The sequence below is a fragment of the Magallana gigas genome, chromosome 6 (genome assembly GCF_963853765.1).
Source record: "Magallana gigas chromosome 6, xbMagGiga1.1, whole genome shotgun sequence".
NCBI lineage: Eukaryota > Metazoa > Mollusca > Bivalvia > Ostreida > Ostreidae > Magallana > Magallana gigas.
The window spans coordinates 1138941-1166085 of NC_088858.1; the positions used below are offsets into that span (position 1 = coordinate 1138941).

Consider the following 27145-nt stretch of genomic DNA (forward strand, 5'->3'; position numbering starts at 1 on the left):
TGTAACAAAATGCGCAAGTAGCTGACCACATTGTCGCCGGGTGGCGTTGCGGCTCCAAAATAATAACGTTCAATAGGTTTACGTAGCTTTTATTCAGGTGATAATTTACAGATAAATTTCCAATTCTTCAACAGACTTGAGATTAAGGTACAAAAAGGGATCTGAAATATAAATGAAATGATAAGTACACAGATAACATTATTTTACTCATACTTGCATTTTACTGCACATTACTTTACTCAATACATTTTCCTGTATTTACACTTATATTTGCACATTTTGCTGTACAGAACTTTACTACTTTACTACATATACTTTACTTTACACAATCACTAGACTCGTACACGTACTTCACTTTCATATACTTGTGTACTACATTAATACATTTATTTTACGGCTACTACTACGCGCCTTACTCTGAAATACATACAACATATGTTTACATCACAACAATACACATACTTTTACTTAAAAGTTTCCGTATGAGCAAATACTCATTATCACACATTACTTCAAAATACTTCTAAATTACTCACGGAAAATATAAAACAAGATTATCTGGCCATTTTAGGAATAAATACGGCATTAAATCCGTTTCATTAAAATAAAAACAAACTTACACAGAATAGTTGGACTCTGGTCAGAAATACTTATACATTACATGTAGGATGAAATGAGGGAGCTGGTAGAAAACGTCCGCTCTCTCCAATTGCTACGCCCAGACTGAATTCTTAAATGCACGGGATTAGAACCCGCCTAGTAAAACCGGCTGAGTGAGCTTTAAACTATGGAAAGCAACTCTAACAATAAATTAGTAACATTATAAACGTAGCACAAAATGTATGGAAAGTAATTATGGACGTAAATTGTGACATACCTCCCCCCTTTAATAAAAAAAATAAATATTTTTTTATTATACACAACAATTTATGTACATGAACTATGTTTTTACGTATTTTTTTTTATTTTTAGATAAAAACAAGATAAAACTGTTTATTTCCTCATTTTATTTCCACTGAAACACTCACTTCTACTCTTACTCACGTCTGACGACTTAAATAGTCCGCTCCAACATTGTCTTTTCCTCTAATTGCAATAATGCGGAATCGATATGGCTGTAACAGCAATGCCCAGCGCATCAATCTAGAATTTACTAACTTTGTTTTGTTCAGATACATGAGAGGATGATGATCAGTCTCTAAGATAAATTCTTTTCCATAAAGATATCTATGAAACTTTTGCACTGACCATATGATGCCTAGACATTCCTTTTCGATGGTTGAGTAATGTTCCTCACTTGTCTTGAGTTTTCGACTAGCGTAAGCCACTGGGAGTTTGAAATCACCTTCTTCCTGTAGAAGCACTGCCCCGAGTCCTCTATCCGATGCGTCTGTCTGCACTATAAAAACCTTAGAAAGATCTGGCAATTTCAAAATCGGAGATGTGGTAATTGAGGATTTTAAAGTTTGAAAAGCTAGCTCTTGAGAATTCCGTCCACTGAAGTTTGCTTGGTGAGAACTTCCGGGTGAGATCTGTTAAAGGAAGTGCAATTTGAGCAAAATTCGGAATAAATTTTCTATAGAAATTTACCAATCCTAGAAAAGACCGTAACTGTTTTTTCGTTGCAGGATGATTTGCCTCTCGAATAGCTTTGACTTTGTCGGGATGAGGGTGCAGTTTATTGTCTCCCACTATATGTCCTAGACATTCCAGCTTTGGGTACGCCAATGAACACTTCGTTGGCCTTGCTGTGAGATTTGCTGAACGTAGACGCTGTAACACCTCAGATAGCACAGACATATGATGATCAAAAGTATCAGTAAAGATCAAAATATCATCGATGAAATTGTCCACATTTGATACATTTTGCAACACATCACGCATGAGACGACAAAAAGTTGCTGGTGCTGTGACCAACCCAAAAGGCATTTTAGTGAACTGGAAAAGACCTAAAGGAGTCTGAAAAGCTGTCAAAGGACGGGCAGAATGAGTCAATGGAACCTGCCAATACCCCTTAGACAAATCTAACCGAGAAAAATACTTATGACCTGATAGTTTAGCAAACATTGCATCGACATCTGGCATTGGTTCAGCGTCAAACACAGTGATACGATTGAGAGCCCTAAAATCAACACAAAAACGATAAGTGTGGTTTTTCTTGACTACAAGGACTATTGGGGATGAATAGGGACTATCTGAAGGTTCTATGACCCCAAATTCTAGCATCTTGCTCACCTCATCTTTAACAGTGTCCATCATAGCGAACGGGATTTGTCTTGGACTTACTCTTACAGGTCTATCTGTTGTCGTCTGTATCTCATGTTCGAGTACATGCGTATGCCCTGGTACGTCTGACAAAACATCACTATACCTGTACAGAAGTTCTTTCATTTTCTGCTTTTCCTCTCTACTAAGCTCTGGATTTACATCTACATCAACGTGCGTTTCTTGAGACTGAACTTCCAAGAAATCTGTTTCTTGACTTCACTCAACATCTGAGTCATCAATCTGTTCTGAATCTACAACTGACATTACACAATTCACAACTGGTTCACATCTTTCTACATATTTCTTCAACATGTTTGCATGATATGTCTTTACTTTGCCCTTTACTTCTAACTGATAGTCTACTTTACCTAATCTTTTAACTATTTGGTATGGACCTTGCCATTGCATCAGGAGCTTGTTACTATCAGATGGCAAAAGAATCAAAACTTTCTCACCTGGTTTCATATTCCGCACTCTAGCCTTCTTGTCAAAGTACACTTTATGTCTATGTGTTGCTTTCTTCAGATTCTCCTGCGCTAACTCCCATGTTGATTCTAACCGCTCTCGGAGATCTAAAACGTATTGGTATGTAGACTTTACCTGCTGATCTTGGATTTCCTTTGTCCACAATTCTTTCAGAATTGTCATTGGTCCCCGAACAGTACGGCCATACAATAACTCAAAGGGAGCAAACCCGAGGCTTTCTTGGGGAACCTCACGATATGCAAAAAGCACAGTGGGTAAATATTTATCCCAATCTTTAGGTCTATCTATACACATACGCTTCTGCATTTGTTTGAGTGTACCGTTGAAACGTTCCACTAGCCCGTTACACATAGGGTAATATGGCGTAATGGTCAGCTGTTTCAATGAAATGAGCCTACTTACCTCCTTCATAAGCCCTGAAGTAAACTGACTTCCCATGTCTGTCAAGATTTCCTCTGGTATGCCTGTATAAGAAAACATTTCGAGAAGAGCTTCAGCTACCCGCTCGGTATCTATTCCAGGAAGAGCCTTGGCTTGTGGAAACCTTGTAGCGTAATCTACTAACGTTAAAATAAAGCGATTACCTTTATCAGTAGGAGGATGTAATGGACCCACAATGTCGACTGCAACTCTTTTGAAAGGTACATCTATCAAAGGCATGCTATCTAACGGAACTTTACTCACCTTTCCTTTTGACACTGTCCTTTGACAGGTATCACAAGATTGACAGAACCGTTTGATCTCGGACTGCATACCTGGCCAAAAGAATTCTGACAAAATTCTAGAAATCGTTCTCTGTATTGCTAAGTGCCCTGACATAATTGATTCATGAGCCAACTTCATTACAATATGGCGAAACTTTGCAGGAACAATGAGCTTACAATAGGTTTTACCTCTATCTTTTTCTAATCCTTCATATTCACGGTATAGTAAACCTTTCCTTTCAATCCATTTTACTTTACCATCACGTGATGTTCGACCTTCTCTTGCATACTGACGTGCTGTTTCTAGCGAAGGATCTGCTTGTTGTTCTCGCAGTATGTCCTCAGGACTGATTTCCTCTTTGACGATTTCAGGAACCTTGAGTGGTGGGTAGGCTTTCTGTTTGTCTTTTACCTGCTTTCGCGTCTCCACAGTAGACACAGTGTTTGGTTTCCATTCTGGATCTGGATCATGTGGTTTTCTTGCATTATCTACTTCACCTATGATCAAATCAAATACAGGGTTATCCATACACCAAACTTCATATTCACCAGATGCATAAGGGGAATCAATAACAACTTTTGCCACTGGGACCACTATCCTTGTACTATCTGCTAGAATACAAGTTTCCTGTTTACCTGTAAAGTGGTCATCTCTAACAAGACTTTTCCGAACTACAATGTTCCGACAACCAGAATCTCTAAGTAACGTTACTGGTTGACCATCAACGTAACCCGCTGAGAGTGGCATTGGTTTTTGCACAGAGTGACAAGCAGATGTTAAGACAGGTGTATGGTCACCTACTTGAGTATAAATTGATGGACTTTGGGTGTAGATAAGAGCAGCGCAATTCTTTGCAGTAGCTTGACAAGTGGCTATATGACCGTGTTTATTACAAATATAACACTTTCTCTCATTTATTGGAACAAACCTTGACTTCTGTTGTTGTTGAGGGTGTCCTTCTTTTGGTTTCTCTGGTATTTTGTTTACTTCAACTGGTTTCCTCATGACTTTTGAACATAAGTTTATAGCACTTGTATTCCTTGCTTCCCTGAACTGATCGGCCTGTGTACACATCTCATCAGCTGTCTTTGGAACGTTTTGCTTAAGAAAGACTGACAATTCAAAATTACATACATGTAAAATTTGATCACGAAGCATAAGATCAACTAGAGATTCAAAAGTACAATCTATTTTCGACATTTCAATCCAACGAGTTAAATATGAAGAAAGTCTAACTGTGAACTGAGAAAATGTTTCTCCAACTTCAGGTCTGCATGAACGAAATTTTCGCTTGAAACCATCTTCGGTCATTTCGTACCTTCTAAGTAAAGCTGCTTTGAGCTCATCGTAATCACTGACTTTTGCTGTAGACATAAGAGCATACACATCCAAAGCTCGTCCTTTCAACAGAGCACTTAAATGTGTAGACCACAACGATTTGTCCCAACCCATAGCGGTCGCATATCTCTCAAACCTTCTGAAATAGCTATCAATCTCATCTTTATTCTCTTCGAATGGAGGAATTTTGGGAAGATTGGGCTTAACCATTGCGTCAACAGCCTTACCTCTAGCAGTTCTCTCTGTCATTTCTAACTCGTGTTCCTCCTCTAACTCCTTCATTTTCATTTCGTAGTACAAACGTTCCATCATAAGTTGATGTTCTCTTTCATCTTTTTCTTTCTGACGAATTTCTGCTCTCTTCTCTCTGAAATTTCTGTTGATCACTAACATATTTTTTCAACTCATCATCTTTGTAACCTAACCTTTCACCTGCAGCTATTAACTCTTGTACTGAATCCATATGAGACATTTTGCAAGACACAAATACTTTATTAACACATTGGTTTGGACACAAATACTGCAGTACTTCTTTGTAATCTACTAACTTTTTATTTCTACAACTTTTTTCAGCAATTGACTTTTCAGAATGGGCGACACAATTGTACTTTGTTTTATTTACTTTGATACAATTACCCTGACCAGTTTCCACACACTCTGATGAAGTCCAACCAACACCCTTTCTAGAGATCTGGATCCCAAATGACCAAATGACCGTGTCTCCTACAAAGACATACAACACAGCCAAATAGATTAACAAATGTGCATACATTCATAAACAATGACAGAACACACAGCAAATTTAGATAAATATTGTACAAACTAATTCATCTGCTTTGTTTCAAAAGAAAACTTTTTAAGTCAAAATTCTGTTTCAGATTAGTTTTCAAGACACAATCAGTTTTGTTTTTAGAAACAGTAAAACTTGTTTGAGGAATTGTATCACGTTCCTGGGTTTTAATCAGGACATCTTTGAGGAGTGTAGTAATTCTGTGGGTATCTGGTCTGCGGAGATATTTTCTCTTGGAGGATAACTTCAAAGATAGTTGATATGAGTAGTTGTTCCCGTAGGATCCTAAGTCAGTTTAATAGAGATCTGATTTAGGTCTTGAAATCTTTGATTTGGTATCCTTGGAGACGTATCCCTGGATAGGTATCTCTCTGGTGTAGGTATCTTATACAAAATGATGTAAGATCATTGGATAGGTATCTTTGTATATATATTGCTGGATCCTTGAAGAAGTATTTCTGGATAGGCACTGCAGCATCCCACTTCCGACACCATTTGTCGCCGGGTGGCGTTGCAGCTCCAAAATAATAACGTTCAATAGGTTTACGTAGCTTTTATTCAGGTGATAATTTACAGATGAATTTCCAATTCTTCAACAGACTTGAGATTAAGGTACAAAAAGGGATCTGAAATATAAATGAAATGATAAATACACAGATAACATTATTTTACTCATACTTGCATTTTACTGCACATTACTTTACTCAATACATTTTCCTGTATTTACACTTATATTTGCACATTTTGCTGTACAGAACTTTACTACTTTACTACATATACTTTACTTTACACAATCACTAGACTCGTACACGTACTTCACTTTCATATACTTGTGTACTACATTAATACATTTATTTTACGGCTACTACTACGCGCCTTACTCTGAAATACATACAACATATGTTTACATCACAACAATACACATACTTTTACTTAATAGTTTCCGTATGAGCAAATACTCATTATCACACATTACTTCAAAATACTTCTAAATTACTCACGGAAAATATAAAACAAGATTATCTGGCCATTTTAGGAATAAATACGGCATTAAATCCGTTTCATTAAAATAAAAACAAACTTACCCAGAATAGTTGGACTCTGGTCAGAAATACTTATACATTACATGTAGGATGAAATGAGGGAGCTGGTAGAAAACGTCCGCTCTCTCCAATTGCTACGCCCAGACTGAATTCTTAAATGCACGGGATTAGAACCCGCCTAGTAAAACCGGCTGAGTGAGCTTTAAACTATGGAAAGCAACTCTAACAATAAATTAGTAACATTATAAACGTAGCACAAAATGTATGGAAAGTAATTATGGACGTAAATTGTGACACACATAAAGAGCGATATCTGAGAAATTGTGTCGTAATATTATGTGGATGACTTGAAGGAATGTTGATAATACAATATCTGGCATATATCTTCAATTTAAATATACAGCTACTTGAGATATATTGACAAAACCGCCAAAATATACGGATATTTGTAAGAAAATTTACAAGTAGCTGACTACATAAATAGAGATATCTGAGTAATTGTGTCGTAATATTTTGTGGATGACTTGAAGGAATGTTGATAATACAATGTCTGGCATATATCTTCAATTTAAATATACAGCTACTTGAGATATATTGACAAAACCACCAAAAAAACCGATATTTGTAACAAAATGCACAAGTAGCTGACCACATAAAGAGCGATATCTGAGAAATTGTGTCGTAATATTATGTGGATGACTTGAAGGAATGTTGATAATAGCATGTCTGGCATATATCTTCAATTTAAATATACAGCTACTTGAGATATATTGACAAGACCGCCAAAATATAAGGATATTTGTAACAAAATGCACAAGTAGCTGACCACGTTAAGAGAGATATCTGAGTAATTGTGTCGTATTATTATGTGGATGTCTTGAAGGAATGTTGATAATAGCATGTCTGGCATATATCTTCAATTTAAATATACAGCTACTTGAGATATATTGACAAAACCACCAAAAAAACCGATATTTGTAACAAAATGCACAAGTAGCTGACCACATAAAGAGCGATATCTGAGAAATTGTGTCGTAATATTATGTGGATGACTTGAAGGAATGTTGATAATAGCATGTCTGGCATATATCTTCAATTTAAATATACAGCTACTTGAGATATATTGACAAGACCGCCAAAATATAAGGATATTTGTAACAAAATGCACAAGTAGCTGACCACGTTAAGAGAGATATCTGAGTAATTGTGTCGTATTATTATGTGGATGACTTGAAGGAATGTTGATAATAGCATGTCTGGCATATATCTTCAATTTAAATGTACAGCTACTTAAGATATATTGACAACCCCGACACAAAATAAAGATATTTGTAACAAAATGCACAAGTAGCTGACTACATAAGTAGAGATATCTGAGTAAGTGTGACGTAATATTATGTGAATGACTTGACAGAATGTTGATATTAGCATGTCGGGCATATATCTTTAATTTAAATATACAGCAACTTGAGATATATTGACAAAACCGCTAAAAAATAAAGATATTCGTAACAAAATGCACAAGTAGCTGACTACATAAGTAGAGATATCTGAGTAAGTGTGACGTAATATTATGTGAATGACTTGACAGAATGTTGATATTAGCATGTCGGGCATATATCTTTAATTTAAATATACAGCAACTTGAGATATATTGACAAAACCGCTAAAAAATAAAGATATTCGTAACAAAATTCACAAGTAGCTGACTACATACAGAGGGATATCTGAGTAATTGTATCGTAATATTATGTGGATGACTTGACATAATGTTGATATTAGCAAGTCTGGCATATATCTTCATTTTAAATATACAGCTACTTGAGATATATTGACAATTGACAGTGATATAGTGCAATGTACATCTTAAGAACACAAATAAAAATCCTAGGTATGTGTTCTCACATGAACAGTAACAAGTAACTAGAAGCCAAGTTTCTTTCATCTCGTAGCCAGTTACTAGTAACTAGCTTTTCTTACTTCTCGAAACCAGTTACTAGTAGCCAGTTACGAGTAGCCAACTTTGATTTTATCTCGTAGCCAGTTACTAGTAGCTAGGTTTTCTTAATTCTCGTAGCCAGTTACTAGTAGCCAGTTACTAGTAGCTAACTTTACCTATCTAAGATAAAGAGCTACTTTGATAGCGTTATTGAATAAACCACTGCTATTTGTATTATTGGTACATTTTTGACCAATTCTTGGAAGTCGCCCTTTTTATACTTTTTAATTTTTTTTCTGAAAACTGGCTCTACATATTGCCCCATAAATGGGTTTTATCTGAAATCTGAAAAAAACAGTACTCAATATTTTTAGAGTTCTCTGCATCAAACCTGATACAGTGAGAAGAGGATGACACCATATTGACTTTGACTATGTTACTTCTCAATATATAATTGTCACAATATGAGCTTACACGTCAATAAGATATTTCTTGTTTAGGCCAAAATTAAAAATATTAATGTTTCCCCTAACACAACTGACCCAATTAAATCCTGCCGACTGAATTGTTTTTTCACCACATTGAAAATACATTTATTTTTTTTTTATAAAAAACCTAATTTCACCCAAAATCGTTTTTAAGAAGACCCACATCTTTTTCGTTTTCCAATCATTTTGAAAGCCTCAATCATTAACATGGACGAAATACTCGCTTTATGATCGGTAACTTTGCTGGAATTTCCTCCGAAAGAGAATGTGTTCCAAGTTCACGATCGTGTAAATTAACCCCATAGACATTAAAATGATAATCATATAATTCAATAGACGTTTCCACGGCCTCAGTTAACCATTGTTGTGATTAATCGATTGTCTTGTTTTTAATGGGTATAGATATTAATGCCTACTTTGCATTGAAAGTTACAACCGATGTTTATTACTTTTAGTGTTGATATTAGAAATAGTTGGTAACTTGTAATTACTTAAAGGGGCATATGCATGGTCACAATTTTGGTCAAATTCTATTTTTCTGTTTTTATTGTTTAGAATGCTTTAGAAATGCATTTACTATCAATGACCAAATGAAATTTGAGAGTCAGTAGTAAAGTTATAAACAATATACAGGACTCACAATTCTTTGTCATGTAAACAAGGCTCGTGCCCTGTTTTTGTTTACATTATTTCAATATACCAGTAAGCGTTCTTTTTCAAACTGATTTTTCTATCTTCTTATTCATTTTTGGCATAAATAAACAGTTCCTAACGTTTATCACATTCATAAAAGGTCTAAAACTGAAGTTTTCACTTCAACGTTCAAAATGTAAACAAAACCTTTGTTTACATAGCAAAGAATTGTAACCTCTCCAACTCGCTTACTATTAAGCAAATGACACTCAAATTTTGGTTTCCTATTACAAATGCCTTAAAATCCTGAAGTATTTTAAACATTAAAATTGGAAAAATAATTTTTGACCAAAATCATGACCATGCCCCTTTAATAACTCTACCAAATTAATGCTAAAATAATCATAAAACCATCTGCCTACAGTTATCTTAAAAATTAAAATGATCATCTACACAATAATTGTAATTGGGACAAAAGATTGGACTAATACCTCCAAAATACACAGCAGTACAGAGACTGATTTTATTTGTCATTTAGCTAACACAATTACCAAACATTTCATCAATAAAATGTATGAATACATCAAATAAATTAAATTTGATAGATTGGATAAGTTTTTAAAACTTTTAGAAGTTTTTTTGTTTTTTATTAACTTGCCTAAAGTTTAATCCAATTTAAGTAAGGTTGAGTCTGTGTATATCATCGTTCCTGTAGGTTATGCTGTATCACATATTGACAGTCTCTCTGATGTCAAACTTCTCCCTACTTTTCTGTTAGGGAGAAATAAATCTCCTAAAACTCTATGAATGAAAAGACTCTCATCTTCGCTAGCCAAGGGTGACGATCCGATCTGGGTGTCTTCCCACTTAGCCAACATTTTGAAAAAATACAGGTAAAATACAGGTAGATTTGTGTTGGCTAAGTGGGAATAGGGTGCAGGTGGAGAACAAACGAATTTAAGTACAGGTAAGCTATAGTCTGTTTTCAGATGAAAGAAGGAGAAATAATATATATTTGCTAGCCTACAGAAGAATATATATGAATTGAGCTTCTTTCCCATTGCTTCATTTTATTTAATTCATTTAGATGAAAATGTACCTACTTCAAAGTCTCGATTATTTTTTCAAATTTGGTATATAAAATGTCTAAAAGTATATTAAAACAATAATATTTGATAACCTTAAGGTAATGTAATAAATGTCAGTATTTGTGAAGTCATATAATTTAATGATTCTACAACAGTAAGGTTACACAAAATCACTACACTTGCAGACAATGTTCTTCTTTAACAAGGAAATTTTAACCCAAATTTGAAACATAATGCTAGGGAAGAAAACAAATTTAGATACTAAAGATTTTTGTAAATTTACCTACATGTAGTAATTTCATTTTAATTGTACATGTAGTCATAACCAAAACCAACTCTTTGTATCTTTTGATTTGAAATTTGATGAAGTTAAGAGAACTGTTTAAATTTTTCAAAATGTAAGGAGTCTTTCATCTTCGCTAGCCAAGGGTGACTATTCACTCTGCTACTCTTTTCACGGTGAAAAAAACTTATTTTTAAAAATTAACATTATGATCATTTAAATGATATTTAAATATAGGTTTACATGTACATCAACATACAAATGATGTTTGTCATCATGAATGAATGTATTGATGCACATCTAGTCATTGAATCAAGCATGTTAAACCTTAGGCTGCTGCTTTAATTTTCGCCAAGATGGCCGCCACTGCTGAATTAATTAATCACAATTAATGGTAATTGACCATCGATTTTAAAATAATATATCTCAGCAACTATTTATGCTACAGTTACCAAACTTATATTTAAATACAAGAGAAAATGTTGAAAATTTTAATGCAATGCTCATTTTCTTCATTTAACTTGTATATTTATCAATCTAGGAACGTTCAAATGTGAAATTCAATTAAAACGAATGCCTTTTATTGATCCATTCTTCAATTGTCATATTTTAGAACCCAAATGACTGTAAAAGTTCCTTATTACAATAATAAGTCATACATTGTGAGATTCATATTTATTCATATAATTTTTGAACATCGGGTAAACAAAAAATCAGTAAAAATAACTGAAAAATAAAGAAATACATCAAACACTTTATCAATGTTTTTTTAAATATTGTTCTGGTTCACATTCTCGGATTGCACATGTCTCTCAGTATAGATGTTGATTAATTAAACAACAATTTCCATAAACATATCATTAAAAAATAATTTAGAAACGATAAAGGTTCCTAATCCTCCATTTTAGCGTTTGATTTTCCTCTCTGATGAATAGGATATTCAATGGCGTTGGATCAACATGCGACTAGCCTACCTCGAGATTGGCATCAAATTCTCGTTCATTTTTTGGCACAAAGTCCATTAAAGACACATAAATCAATAAATTAAAATCTCCTGAGTTATGTTCTGCAGGATTTAATCCATCAAAATTATTTTCGTCTTAGCTATCACTGTGAAAAAAGTTCAAACCTTTTGTATCGGGGCTTCATTCTACGTTCGCAATTTTGGCTACAAATTCAAAACATTTCGCGGAAGTTTACCGCTCTATAAACTTTATTTTAAACTCTGAAAACCCTAGAAACCTTCCGAAAACATCAATTGACTAATCATATTTCATTTCTAACAATAGCCATCGTGTTTTTGTTCAAAGCGAGGCTTAGGGAAACCTTAGATAACTTGCTCTCGGAAAAACAACAATAGTCGCGCGTAGCAGTGGCGGACCTGAAATTTCGGCGCGACAATTGTCGCGTGTAGCAGCCTAAGGGTTAAAATTTAAAATGAACAATATCAAATTGTGAATCCGATATTAAATTTGTAGTACATTCCATCAGCACAGGTATAAAAATTTGTTTTACAACTGGTCATATATTTTTAGTTTTGTAATTGATTAAAGAATTGATTTATTTTTTTTCATTTTTAATTTATAATGTACATTTTATTGTGCCCTGACAGAAAAAAAATATTTACCTACCTACCCAACTTCAGAATTTAGGGTCAGGTTAGGGGAAACATAGATATTTTTAATGATGGCCTCAGAAAGAAATTTGTTTACTTTTATCCTGAGTGGCACAACTTTTTTTGATAAATTTAGACTATGCTACATGTAATATAGACTAGAGTGTTTATCATAGTTAATCATAGAAATTCCATTAAAATACAATGCATTTTCAAAAACAATGATTTATGTGGCATCAATATTTGCAAGCCATTATATGTTAAATGTTCAGAACTTTGATTTTGCTAATCTATACTACAGTACTACCGGTAAATTAAAATAAAAGACTCAAATTTTTGGGCTTTAATACCGAGAAATCGGACGTATACTGTCTTTTGTTTTATACATTTTTCACATCATTGGTACTTGGAGATTACCAATTTGTTTTTATTTTTTCTCAATCAGGCTTTGCTAATTAATAATCAAAGAAAATTCCTTTAAAAATTCGGAAATTGTCTGAATTTTTTCGGATTTTACAATCTTGCGCATGCGCATTACATTCACGCTAAATCACGGGATACTTTTTAGTTTATGTTTCCACAATGTCACATTTGCATGAATAAACTCAGAAACGATAATACAAATACATGTTAATTTTCATAAAAAATTTGCTATATATCCTATTCATGAAAGAAAATATGGGAGATAACTCTAACTCAGTGCGTTTAATATGAGAAATTCTGAGAGTTTTGAATAATGTCAACATGGTGTGCAAATTTGATGTATCTATTTCGTAAATGCTCGACATAATATGCAATGCTAACCCGTGCACGCACAGGTCAAAGTCTAGTTAAGATGAATGCGGACCAGGTCTTGGAGAGTTAGGGATGCTTTATGCCCCCCCCCCCCCACCCACCCACCCCTCAGTATGTTTAGTACTTTAATTTTCCTGATTGAAATGAATGCGGACCAGATCTTGGAGAGTTTGGGCTTCTTTATGAACCAATCGTTTTTTTTAATTAGTACTTTGATTTTGCTGCTTTAGATGAATGCGGATCAGGTCTTGGAGAGTTTGGGTCGATTCGGGACCTTCCAGGTGCTGTTCTTCCTGTGCGTGTCATTTATCTACATGAGGGGGGCGTGGCCGGTGATGGGGATTCTGTTTCTGGGAGGGGATCCAGGCCATCACTGTCAGGTATGAACAGAGTTCTGTCCCCTTGTAATGTTGAATTTAAAGAATACTGACAAGTCACACTTTTATCCATGATGGATTTTTCCATGAATCATCAATGATGCTCCGGTTCATTATAACTCTTTTTCAAATTGAAAATGTTATCTTTCAAAAATCTGGAAAGGAAAAATATGATGTTATAAAAACAGTGGACACCATTGTTGATTTGATTGACTCTGTCTTTCCATGCTTTACAAAGCATGTTGATTAATATAGTACATGTTGATTAATATAGTACATGTTGATTAATATAGTACATGTTGATTAATATAGTACATGTTTTATTGTTGGTCAGTTATGTTTGACAGATACTCAAGTTATATCAGCCCAGATCTTTCTTTGTACCCCTGTTTAATTCACCATCATCATGAAGAATCCTAATGGCCAATAAACATTTATCTAAAATCTGTCTCTGTACAGGTACCTGTCAATGAATCCATTTCTGACGTCATACCTGTGGATTCAAGTGGAAATTATGAGAAGTGTCAGATAAAGTCTCTACTGACCAATCAGACGACTCCCTGCTCTAACGGTTGGACGTACGGAGATGAATTTGACTCTACCATTCTGACAGAGGTACATGCACAAAGGAACTTTCCAGTGAATGATATTGGTATTCTGTTATAAATGGAGGTCTCAGATTTTCCTAATTAGGTTTTACTGCCTTTTATAATATCCATTACCTTTATAGTACCGTATATCTTTGTTGAGTACATACATGTACGTGAAGGCCTAAAACATGACCTAATAAACTAATTCTGTAAACTCCAAGACAAAGTCCCATGTCAACGTTCAAACACTTTCATGCATTAAATGACTGTTATCCAGGAAATGAACAGTTATTTCCACTATATCTCTAACTCTGTTGGGCTTGATGAGAGATGACATTTTCCCTGGCTGTATTTATCCTGCTTTACCTTTGTCGGGATTTGGTAGTTAGATAATATTTTATAGATTAATAGACTGACAGTGTACATGTATATTACAAGCTTCTTCCTTCAGTGGGATCTGGTGTGTGATGACAACTTCATGGTCGACCTTTCTTCAACAATCTACATGGTGGGGAACACCTTTGGAGCCCTTTGTCTCACTCCCCTCTCAGACAAGTTTGGGAGGAAGTGGGTCATTCTGTCGTTTCTATGGATACAAGGGGCCATCGGCATAGCAACAGCCTTTTCAAGCAATTATATCATGTTTACAGTGCTAAGATTTTTCATAGGTCTACTGAATATGGTAAGTGCGCTATATCCATGTCAGTAATGTTTGACTTCATGATTTGATATAGTTCAAAGCTTTTAAAGTGTGAATTTTCACACCTGTTTTATTATGAGTTTGACGCATATATGCTTGAAGATGTGTACGTCATGCTTCTGATTTTGTTTTTTTACAGCCGATTGCCTTGACAACATATGTCATGGTAACAGAAATGTTTCCAGCATCTAGTCGTTCTTTTCCGTCCGTGGGGATTAACTGTTCCTGGGGGATTGGGTTAGTTTTTCTGGCCGTCCTGGGATACTTCATACGAGACTGGAGGACCCTTCAGCTCGTTATTTCTGTGCCAAATTTTCTCACAGTCATATATGCTTGGTATGTCTTTGCGTCTCATTGTTTTCTTCTTAATAATTCAATAAGTGCATCTCATGACTTTTGTGTTTATTTTTCACTTAAAATAAAATCCCTAATGCATGTTATGTGTTTAGACAGCAAGTATTTTTTTGTTTTAATGGTATATGACCTGATCATTGATAAGGGTCTGGGGCTGATTTCAGGTTTTTACCAGAATCCATTCCATGGCTTATAGCAAACAGAAAGTTCAAACAAGCCAAATCTGTTGCCAAATTTGCAGCCAAAATGAATAGGAAGAACATTCCATCTGAGGTTTTGGTTGTTCCAGATCAGGAAATGAATGAGGCACCAGGAGCTGGTCAGAGTCAGGAAGGTCTCCTGAATGTCAAGGTCACAAAAAAGTACACTGTCCTTGACCTATTTAAAACATCGAAACTGAGGAGATACACTCTCATTATGTTTTATCTGTGGTAAGGGTGAGAGAATCTAATTGATGATTTATGTGTAATTTGATATGATTGTTTATGTCAGTATACAGTAAAACTTGGTTATAGTGAAGTCCTAGGGACCAATGGAATGACTTCATTATATCCGTAATTCGTTATATCCATATAAAGAATTCATAATAATATCTATAGCAAATTCACTATATACATGTTTTCTTTCACCAGACAATAATTTTTGCTAGTTGAGGCTTAAAATAAAAATACATTTCCGGTACTTTGATACCTTTAAAATTTGGATTGTGAATTGAAAAAATTATATGAAAATAAATTCATTCATACTGTTTTGTTAAATGGTAGTGCAAACTTTTTAAACTGTAAAGAAATTAGTTATAAAAGTGTTAAATTTCATTATTATTCACCTCTACGGGACTCAGAATCAGTTCGCTATATTGGTAAATTCGTTACATCTGAATTCTTTATAACCGTAAAATTTTGCAAAGATTTGTCAAGAATTTTACCGCGGACTCAAAAAAACTTCGCTATATCGAAAAATGCGCTATATCAGTGTTCGAACGAATTGAGTTTTACTGTACATGTAAACAATTCATTTATAGTTAAGCTGTTAAGATGGTTGTGCAGTTCAAACAAAATGACGGTAGCAGAGAGTGTTGTCTGTTTTACAGGACAGCGGACAGTGTCTGTTACTTTGGGATTCTATTCGCCACACCTCAACTCCACGGGAACCAGTTCCTAAACATCGGCATTAGTGGCATTGTGGAAATCCCAGCTCTTATCATCTGTATGTTTATCATCAACAGGTAAGATTTCTTTAGAAGTGGGTCAAAATGTCAAGGTATGATAATTTTTAATCTTGAAAATTAGTTTTACATTTTTGTCATCAAGATTTTATGTGTTCTTCTCTTAAAACCCTTAACTGGAATATTTATATTCCCTGCAAAACTGCAAAATTCTGGACAGACTGTAATTGCCTTGTTTAACTTTCTGTCTTCAAAGCAGTACCTTTTGTGAAATATTATCATGAAAATTTCAAAGTTAAGCATTTTACTTCATAGGATTGGTAGAAAGAGGCCCCTCATCTTTTTCTTGCTGCTATCTGGCATTATGAACATAATCACCATATTTATTCCAACAAATACAGGTATGTAGTGTTCTGTAAACATTCTACTTTAGGCTGTATACCTGGTGATTCAATTAACTTTTTGGAAGAATGCAGCTTCTTGTTAAATTAAATTCATTGTCAAATGCTAGGAATATATATGTACCTGTCTTTCAAATAAAAAGGGCACTCAATCAAACTTATTGAAAATCCAATTTCTACGCTGAATGTAATAAGTTTATAGAAATGATTTGATGTAAAATTGTAATACGTAATGATATGCTCGAGTAACAGAATGGGCTCTTTGAATATGTTGTAGATTCTGGCGTGGACCTGGTCTGGTTGCAGATTACAGCAGCCATGATCGGGAAGTTTGGAATTACTGGAGCCTACTCCCTGTCATACCTGTACTCATCTGAAATCTTCCCCACAGTCGTCAGGTTAGAGAGAGAGAGAGAGAGAGAGAGAGAGAGAGAGAGAGAGAGAGAGAGAGAGAGAGAGTACAGTTAAACATGAAAATAGCGAACATGCTTATAATGAATTGACACTTACAGCGAAGAAGTGATTATCATTCTGCGAAACTTTACATTACGTTATAAACTTGAGGGATATAACAAATTACAGTTTTAACGAAGTAAAATTGCCCATCCCTGGCACTTCATTATTAGCGTGTTTAACTGTACACATTTCACATATATTTCCCATAAAGAACTTACCTAAATATAAAATGTATGATTTAATACCTTCTTGAAATATAAGCGATATTTAGGCAGGGAAAGAAAATGTGATAGGATGAGGCTTGCTGTCAACTCAAGCCCAATTATCACTTATATTTTAAGACAGTATGCCTGTATTTTATTTATTCTGCAACATGCATGCATCAAATGAGCTATTTTAATAAAATTTGGTGCATACAGTTGAAACCAAGGCACCATGGTGTAAACAAAACAAAAAGAACGAATCACAATGCATTGAATGCCAGATAAATGCATGAGGCTGTATTGCGTCATTGACTAAATATAGCTTTGGTCTTTTGGTTTACCTGTATTTGGTCTTGTATTGGTATCGTTGATATATATGCAGGATAGAAAATATTATCTCATACGTGTGGTGTATATTACCCGTGTGATAAACCTTTGCTATATCACACGGGTGATGCTATATCAAATACTTCCGGTCGGAACTACTTTTGACACGGCCCCTCGCTTCAACGCTTCATTGACCTATTTTCAAAGATTTGCTAGTACTTTCAACATAACTATATCTACTACAAAAATTGATATAAAATTGATTTTGTCTAAGATTTAAATTACAAATATGAAGAAAAACAAATAACTGCGTCGCACAGGCGTCGGAACCGGGGGGCTATTGTGAGTGGGGGGGGGGTTGTTGGGGGGTTGCCCTCCCCCCCCCCCCCCCCCCCCCCCCAACACCTTTTTTGCAAAGTTATTCATAACCGTAACCACAAGACCCTTTTTTCTTGTTTGTCAAGATTTTTGATAAATTTAGCCCACTTCCAACTTTCAATGTGCTTTGTGAAGTATATAAAACTACAAATTACGTTAACTATCAAGGAGTTCATCCTGACGATGCGATGAAAACAGGGCGCTCTGGTTGTGTTTATATACAAGAACTTACCGAAATAATGTTTCATGAGACTTTTATTCCACCACCAGTAAGCATCCTTATTCACTATTTTCAATTTTGAATCATAAGGCTAGCCTAGTGTTTGTTTTAATAAACATCATGCATCAACAACTGTTCCTCGTTCAAGTCAATTCAAACTAACGAGCATTCGCAACTTTGTGTATGTCAACAAACTTGATTATTCAAGTCTTCTAATCCATTTAATCAAGTGAATAAGCTCTAAGAAAAATTATCTAGAGCTAAAAAATTATTTTAAGGTTTATTTCACTGAAACTTTACATTAAAACAGTTAGATTTATCTCAGGAATGACGTACTAAATTGTATTGCGCAAGGTCACTATAGCCGCATAACACAACGTTGCATCATCGTTTTTAATCTTTGAAAAAAAACAATTTGGGTTACACAAGGGACTGTCTCAAAAGCTTCATAATATAAATCAAATTGTATGAGATAAATAGAACATCTATAATTGTGTGATTTTATATTTGCTTTATCCAACTCGTTGAAATGGTTATATTCGCTCGGCAAGCCTCGCGAATATATACACCATTTCAACTCGTTGGATAAAGCAAATATAAAATCACACAATATAGATATCCTCTATATATTTTGATGCTGATTTTGTTTTATTTTCAGAAACCATGCAGTAGGACTTTCCTCTTTCTTTGAAAACATTGGTGGAATATCTGCACCTTTCATTGTATATGCAGTAAGTTTATTGATAAGAGTTAAGACCCTTTGCATCAATTTGTTCATTGAGACTTGGTGTCGTTGTACTCCTTTTGACTATTTACTTTAGTGTAATCATTATAAGCTAAATCAGAGTAGACATCCTTAAGAATATAATTTATATTCAAAAAGTGTTTAACACGGAACTGAAAGCTTTGATGACTTCATGTTGCAATGTTATGGTTTTCTTCTTACATTTCATGATCTGATGATAAGAATATAACTTAAACACTTGCTACAAATTGATCCAAATGCTTTTGTAAATTCTGATTTTGTCCCTTTTTCAACAAAAAAAATATAATTATATATCAACTTTTTTTAATGCAGTAACATACATGTAGGTGTGTCATCTTGTTTGCATTTCTTATAAATATCAAACTTTTTTCCTGACTTCAGACGAGTGGGACCTTGACCTACATTCCCTTGGTGCTGTTTGGGGTCATCATGATAATAGGTGGGACACTGGCCTGTTTCCTGCCCGAGACCCACAAAAAGCCACTCCCCGAGACCATCGAAGAAATAGAATACGGGACCAAGAAATCTGCCCCTGTGACAGAAAATACACATCTCTGACTAAGGTTAAGGTCATGTGAAGGTCATTAAATTAAAATTTTCAGGTCACATGAAGGTCATTAAGACACTAGGTTATGAAGGTGAATATTATTTCCTTTTTGCACACCAGCTATCTCAATCAGTGATCATCAATGTGACCAATGGAAACTTGTTTTTTTCATGGGATTTTTTTTAAGGCAGACATATCATAGTTTGTTTTGCTGTATATTTTTGATAGAATTTAAATTTAATCAAGGTGCATAATTATATTATTGCTTCTGTTATTGGTGCATATATCAGAATGTAAACATTTGGATCTCAAGATACCCCATGAGAACTTACTTTACATGTATTGTGATCTGTGATACATGTAGTTGTAACCATTTTTTTCTATGTATGGCACACCTCCATATAATGACATACTGCGTATCGAAATAAACAATAAAATCATGTAAAATTTATTTATTTTGTATTCTTTACCAGTATTGTTACTTCACAGCAAAGCACAACCGGTTAATGTGGTAACTACTGAGTTTGAACTCCTTAGGGGCTTTTATAATTTTTTCATTTCCGAAATTTTTAAAACTTAGTTTTTACAAAATTTGAAAATTCTACAACAGTGAAAGTATTTTGACTATAATATGATTTTATCCCCATTAAAATGAACAGGTGTTCCTTACCACTATAAGTTGATGTCTGTTCACCTTTTGCTCAAATTTGGAATTGAAAATTTTGTATGGAATAGGGGATAATAACTGAATTGCTACAGAACAAATAGCAGCTACTCACATCCCAAATCAAGTTACCTTTTATAGGTCATTCTACTACTCTGTCCCTGCAGTGGAGAGTAATATTACTTTGAATCATCCCTTGGTCTTGTAGGGATTTATAGAATAATAAACTCATTGTGTGATCTGGCCTTGGTATTGTGAAATCTGAACTATAATGCCGATAATCTATGTTTTATTTTTCTTTTTCCCCCCAAGTGTTGTTGTTATCATTTTATAGCTTTTTCTGCTCTATTCTTACAAACACTTAGATGTCATTCCAGAGATTGTTGTGTTTAATTTGTATTGTAAGTTCAATATCAGTATCACTGGCTGTGGCATTGAATAAAAACTTAAAAATACTCATTAAGTGTTAATTTTTTAGTGAAAATCAGGCAAAGATAGTAAAAAAGGAAATGCTGTGAAAAATTTCAGAGTTCAAAATTAGAGCAGGGATCAGAACTCAGAACTCAGAAGTATGGCGACAAACCATCCATTAACTGCACACTGGGTACCCCTCCTGGGTAGTTGAAGAGATCTGCCATTGGATGGGAAAAGGAAAAAATCAACAATCTACAATGTAATTTGTAAATGATTAATTCCAGCACCCTGAACATTAGACAAGATTTGATCGTGTGTACACAGTCCTTGATGATTCAACACAGAAGAGGTAATACACGTAGCTTACATATTCCCAATTCCAAACCTCAAAGAAGTGGTAATTTCATACTCTACATTATTTGTAAACAAATACAGTATAAGACTCGAGCTTTGTTTACATAACAATGAACTCTTACCTCTGTATCTCTCTTATAACTTGACTTCCAACTTTCAAATTTTGGTCAATCGTTCAAAATGTGCAAGTAAACCAGTTTATACATAAAAATAGAAAATACAATTTTGATCTAAAATCGTGTCTAAGTCCCTTTAAAGAGAATATGTTATTTTCTTATAAAAAGAAATATTGTAGAGTCCGGTGCCTGTGACACACACACACACACACACACGTATCGAGGTGTTCCGATTGGTTTGTCGTCATTGGGTCATATAATGAACGATCCAGAAATATTAAACTATTTGGATGAGCTTTTTAAAATTTATTTTGATCTACGATTGATATAGCCCCTCTTCATTTCCAAGAGTAAATACAGTGAAGTTTTATATCATTTTAATGCACAAAAGAAAACAAATCGAAAAAAAAAACAAGTTCAAATCAAAGATAAAAGTAAAACGTAAAATAAATAAGCCGAGGTATATTATGCAATAAACAACAAATACATTACAGTACAAGATATTCCATCGCTGTTCCTAAATGTTCTCGAGAAGATATGTTTATATGTTTCAACAATCAATCAATCTTTGGTGACAAAGCGCACAAAACTAGTAAACTTGGGTATATAAATAAAGGGTTAGATTGTCCATGCGCAGGACCTCCATTTTTTCAGTTCTGAACAGTTCTGAACAAGAATAACTCATGTCTTTTACCCTGAAAGAATCCACCATGAATTAAAAGTCTTATAAACCTATCAATTGCATGCGCACAGAAACAAACTTTTGTGTTTTAGGACTAATACTTGCGCGGATCTAGAGGCCCGGGACCTTCCCAACCTCACTCCGATGACCACCACTGGGAAAATTCATTACATTATCAATTAATAAAACAGTCGAAAAATAAGTCGCAGAACGCGTACTCCATTCAACAAACTAAATTAGCCGTTGGACACCTCTGGAAAGAAGTTCTAGAACCGACCGCACACACAGTGGTTACATATATATGCGATCAAAACAATTGTACTATTCTACCACTTCAGACGAAATCAAGTAACATGTACCATATTGATGTTGTACATGTGGTGAGAGAAAAAAAAACACCGAAAACTTCTTCAACACAAAGATGTACACTTTCAACAAGAAATTAATAGCTCATTTACTGGGAACGCAAGTAACAATATGAAAATATAAATAGACAAATGTACTGTGTAGACGCAGTTCTTTCAGTCAATCAGCTCACAAACTTTCAATTCAAGTCTGCCGAATAAGTAATTAGGTTGATAGCGTAATTATTCAAATACGGTCTACTTCCGTTAACTCTGCATGTAGTATGAATATCCGCGAGACTTGTAATCAAAACGCACATCTGGAAATAAATATCACAAATTGATGTTCGCATATAAAAAAGGATGCGTAAAATACTTGTTTTCATTATACTCCTACGAACAGAAGTAAAATTCAACTATTCTGGCTATATAGGTCAGTAGACAAATAATCATATTAATTAATCCACAAATTCCTCAGTCCCTTTCAGTTTGTAATAACGACAGTTTCTCTCTCTCTCTCTCTCTCTCTCTCTCTCTCTCTCTCTCTCTCTCAGAATTTTCTCTGCATGAAATCATATCTAGGTGGCGCTGAAGGGGTGATCACTTCCAGATCAAATCTGTCCTGTTCTCTGTTGAAAGCATCCTTGGAAGATGGGGGTCCGTACGGGTAGGGATTGAAATCACGGCTGCTGCCAACACTTTCCTGTCGTTTAGGTCGTCCATACTCCCTGCCGAGGTCCCTCGATCTCTTGTAGCCGGAAGTGTCGTCACCGATTGTCGTCAGCATGATGTCAGAGGGCCGTCTGGGTAGCCCAGGTCCTCCGCTGACGTTTCGAATACTCTCGGACTTCTCCAGACGCGTGTATTTGCCGGTATGGTCGGGGTACACCGTGGACTTGGACTCGTAGTCGTATTCCTTTATGTCCGGGATCAGGGTCATGGCGGCGATTAGAACGAGGCTGGAGGCCAGTGCGGACAGACCCATGGACCAGGCTGGATAGTAGGGCGATTCCACCTGTAGCACCCACATCACAATGCCGGCAATGGACAGCCCAGCTACACAGTAAAAAAAAAAACAAAAGTAAAATGTCTTATGTCTCATTATTTATCCACAGTAAAAGGCAAAAATATATTAGCTACATATATTATAAAAAAAAATGCCAATTCGCTCGTAAAATGGCGAGGTTATCCAAGAAAATACATGGACCTGAAAAATATTCTTAATCTTGGTTTTGAATAATACCGCTTGTAATTTTTTAAGATGCTCAGATATATACACAGAGAGAGAGAGAGAGAGAGAGAGAGAGAGAGAGAGAGAGAGAGAGAGAGAGAGAGAGAGAGAGAGAGAGTACAGTTAAACATGGAAATAGCGAACACGCTTATAATTAATTGACACTTACAGAGAAGTGATTTTCATTCCCTGAGACTTTACAAGTTATAAACTTGAGAGAGAACGCTTACCCGCTAGCAGCGTCATCAGAAGTAAGCAGATCGCCACGCATCTGGTGCGACACCTATCGGTCGCCACGTAGAAGCCGCTCAGGATGAGGCAGAGAAAGAACATACCGCCGGCGGCGCCCTCAAACCACCGCACCAAGGTGACCTCGACTGTAACAGAAGACGTCACTGACCATCAGTAACCTATCCATAACATCAATAACATGACGTCACGGATGTAAAATTAATGCATTTTACAATTAAAAAGGGCAGACAATGTAATCTGTATACCCCATTTTGGGAGTTGATTTTAATCAACTCTCCTATGCAGTTACTCTGGTTGTGAGTTGCTTTTAAACAACTCTCCTATACAGTAACTCTGGTTGGGAGTTGATTTTAATCAACTCTCCTATGCAGTTACTCTAGTTGGGAGTTGATTTTAATTAACTCTCGTTTGGGCTTCGGCAAAATCACCACCGCTGACAAGACTTAGTACTTAAAAAAATATATATTAAATTTAATGCAATGTATTCAGAGGCATTGTTTTTCCAAGGAAACTTATCTATAAATACCTTGAAAATAGTAAGATTTTAAATGTTTTGAACAATTTAGATATTTTTATGGTCGTATGTATTCCTACGCCAGAGTTCAATATTGCTTTGATAAAATTATTTAGAAATGTTTCGATTACTGATATACAAATGCATATTGTAGTGTTTGATGGCGTTAATTCTATCTTTGAATATTACACAACGTGATTCATATGAGTTTTTTTGTTTTGTTTTTCCGTCTATACATGTAGCCCGTAATTCTTCTTTGAATAACCTAAAACTTCGTATAAGAAAATGTGCGCAATATTATTCATATTCAGCTAAGGAACAACTTGCCAAGCAAAATAACATATCGTTGATTTAGCATAAAATAATCAATAAAATCAACTCCCGTCAGTACTTCAGTACTTTGATTCCTTCCTATTAACGAATGGAACCAGGGAGTAATATCCCCCACAACCTCCCCGGGAAAAGAAATTGTGCTTATAATTTAAAGGTTCACAATGCCAAAGTATTAATTAAACAAATATGAAAGTGGGTCTTGCATAAAATAAATAATATAACACATAAACGCTAAAATGTTATTTCTAGTATATATCTATTAACCTAGTACAACTTATGGATCAGAAAAATAAGTATTTTTTAATTAATTTTGCATAGACATGACCAAAACAATTCAACGTAAAAAAGAATGAAGCAAGAAACCCGAAACGACATTTTGAGTCGGAAAAAAGAAATGACATTCTTTAAGGTGGTGCGCATAATAGACTTTGTCACCAGCCTGAATGATTGGGCTGTATTTAAATGTCTGTGCCAATTGAATGATGTTAAATGACACCGGTACACCAGTACCCACAGGAAAGTCAAACCTTTCATGAATTTAATTTGGCGAAAGTTTAAAATATGAAATCCTTTTGATATTTATGTTTATGTTCAAAATAAAACAGAATATTTTCTTGAAGTAAATGTTTGTTGATTGGGGTCTATTAATACGAACGTTTTATAACTCTTTGAGCATTATCAGAAATGAAAAGTTGTTTTCTATAAAAGAACTTGTAAATTGATTTTTAGCTTTTTTCTGTTTCACTTGACAACAAACAATGATGAAATAATAATTAAATGGGAAAATTACGGATGAAAGAACATAAAAATATTTATATATTTATATATATAATTAACATTTAACATTTTCAATAATTGACGATATTTTACTATGAAATGCATGCACTAATTATTTTTCTTAATGTTATCAGTTAAAAAAGTCTCCAACTTAATATTCAGAAGACTATAGCTGTTAGCTCAGAAAATTGACGTCAACAAAGATATAACCAACCTCGGAAAATAATAAAACGTGAAACGGCATGGTGTTACTGTGATTTTCATGTAAACCCACCTGCGCAAGCTCCCTAATTATTCTAATGAAAGAGATAATCTATGACGTGTATGGTTCCATACAGTACCGCCGATCAGCGCCGCTTTATTTCGGTTCCGCCAGGAACTCTGTGTGCAAGCATTAGGTGTTCCTGGTAATAGTTTTATATCTGCTCGCCCGCCTAAATATGGTTTCGAGAACAAACGGATTGTGGTAATTGTGCTATATTGTAGCACAATCATTAAGTCGTTTGCAAGCATCTGTTACTGTGTCTCTAGTAATGCGCTATTGGTTTTGAATAATGTTACATTTATAAACATTGCAACAGACTCTCTTACCATTTGTAAAAGTAACATTTCGAAGATAAACAGATCTAATTAAAATCATATGTTAAATCTTATTTTTTTTTTTTTTTTCAAAAACACCCTCCACAAATCGACTTGATCGAATTCAGAACTACATGTATTTTAAATATGTTGGTTATCTGAATTAAAACAAGTAAATCATTATTTGATAAGAGATGTTCGCAAAAAAACCCATCAAAGACCCGCGGCTTTTTAAAAAAAATATAATATTTGGAACTGCAATAACTATTGAGTCCGGAACCATACAGATCGAATCGAATTCTCGAGCAGAAATCGAAACCCTCTGTGGAATTCTTATTAAATTCGAAAGGTAATTCTAAATAGAATTAATTAAGTAAAAACAGAACTACAATTTGTTTTATACTAATGTTTTACTAGGGGGAGGCGGTAAAAGTAGAATAAAGCCCCCTATAATTGTACTCACACGACTCGTATTGAGAGGGCGTATTCTCCGTGTGGCAGGCCGCTCCCCCCGAGCAGTTCGTGAACCACCACAGCCCCACCCTCAGGTCGTACGTGTCCCTCACTGTGTTATACGTCATCCAATTATTGGTCAGGTATCCGGCGAACTGTAGTCCCGTGGCGCACATCAACAGCAAAAAACCGACTTTCGCCCAACCGGAAGCTTCTCCACAGCATCCTCCCATTTTCTGATACAGCCACAGAATAAAGTTTCAAATGTCGAAAATAAAAAATTGTACACACTTTTCGACTTTTTTCTTCGATGAGTGGATGATTTCTGGTCAAAACCCAAAATCTATTCAATAGAATGGCAGTGGTTTCACGAATCGCTGATCCCAGTGTTTCAAAATCTGACAAGCGTTTGATTGGCCTTTTCATTAAAACAATGATACCCGCTCCATGTACATTGTGATTGGAAAGTGAACGACC

At 34.9% G+C, this 27145-nt stretch overlaps 2 protein-coding genes and 1 long non-coding RNA gene across 7 annotated transcripts in view; 1 reads left to right on the forward strand and 2 right to left on the reverse strand.

Moving 5' to 3' along the window:
* The window catches only part of LOC105343815 (organic cation transporter protein), a 42763-nt gene extending 21685 nt beyond the window's left edge, over nt 1–21078 (forward strand). For 4 of the 5 annotated variants that reach the window (XM_066089033.1, XM_066089034.1, XM_066089035.1 and 1 more), the window contains 10 exons: nt 13702–13851; nt 14308–14463; nt 14890–15120; nt 15278–15474; nt 15657–15923; nt 16583–16717; nt 16973–17058; nt 17336–17456; nt 19301–19373; nt 19790–21078. In XM_066089033.1, the coding sequence (XP_065945105.1) occupies nt 13702–13851; nt 14308–14463; nt 14890–15120; nt 15278–15474; nt 15657–15923; nt 16583–16717; nt 16973–17058; nt 17336–17456; nt 19301–19373; nt 19790–19966 (1593 nt within the window). In that variant the 3' untranslated portion in view covers nt 19967–21078. Of the gene's footprint in view, nt 1–10511; nt 10658–13701; nt 13852–14307; nt 14464–14889; nt 15121–15277; nt 15475–15656; nt 15924–16582; nt 16718–16972; nt 17059–17335; nt 17457–19300; nt 19374–19789 lie in introns of those variants that run through there. The other variant, XM_011451301.4, reaches the window with a different exon arrangement.
* LOC136276342 (uncharacterized) lies at nt 3130–6931 on the reverse strand. Its single transcript, XR_010714842.1, has 3 exons — nt 6673–6931; nt 4388–6213; nt 3130–3956 (listed from the first exon to the last, which is right to left on the reverse strand). It is a non-coding gene; the product is annotated as an uncharacterized lncRNA (long non-coding RNA).
* LOC136269450 (uncharacterized) lies at nt 20150–26901 on the reverse strand. The gene is made up of 3 exons (XM_066089036.1): nt 26679–26901; nt 23991–24137; nt 20150–23585 (listed from the first exon to the last, which is right to left on the reverse strand). The coding sequence occupies exons 1-3, from the start codon at nt 26899–26901 to the stop codon at nt 23080–23082; spliced, it is 876 nt and encodes a 291-aa protein (XP_065945108.1). The 3' UTR covers nt 20150–23079.
* Nucleotides 26902–27145: the final 244 nt, after the last annotated feature.

What these genes read in the sequence shown, in the direction of transcription:
- LOC136269450 (XM_066089036.1), bottom strand. Translation starts at nt 26,901, where the DNA reads ATGGGAGGATGCTGTGGAGAAGCTTCCGGTTGGGCGAAAGTCGGTTTT. An exon ending in GCCCTCTCAATACGAGTCGT is followed by an intron (nt 24,138 to 26,678) that starts GTGAGTACAATT and finishes CTTCTGTTACAG; the next exon opens with TCGAGGTCACCTTGGTGCGG. An exon ending in TCTGATGACGCTGCTAGCGG is followed by an intron (nt 23,586 to 23,990) that starts GTAAGCGTTCTC and finishes TTTACTGTGTAG; the next exon opens with CTGGGCTGTCCATTGCCGGC.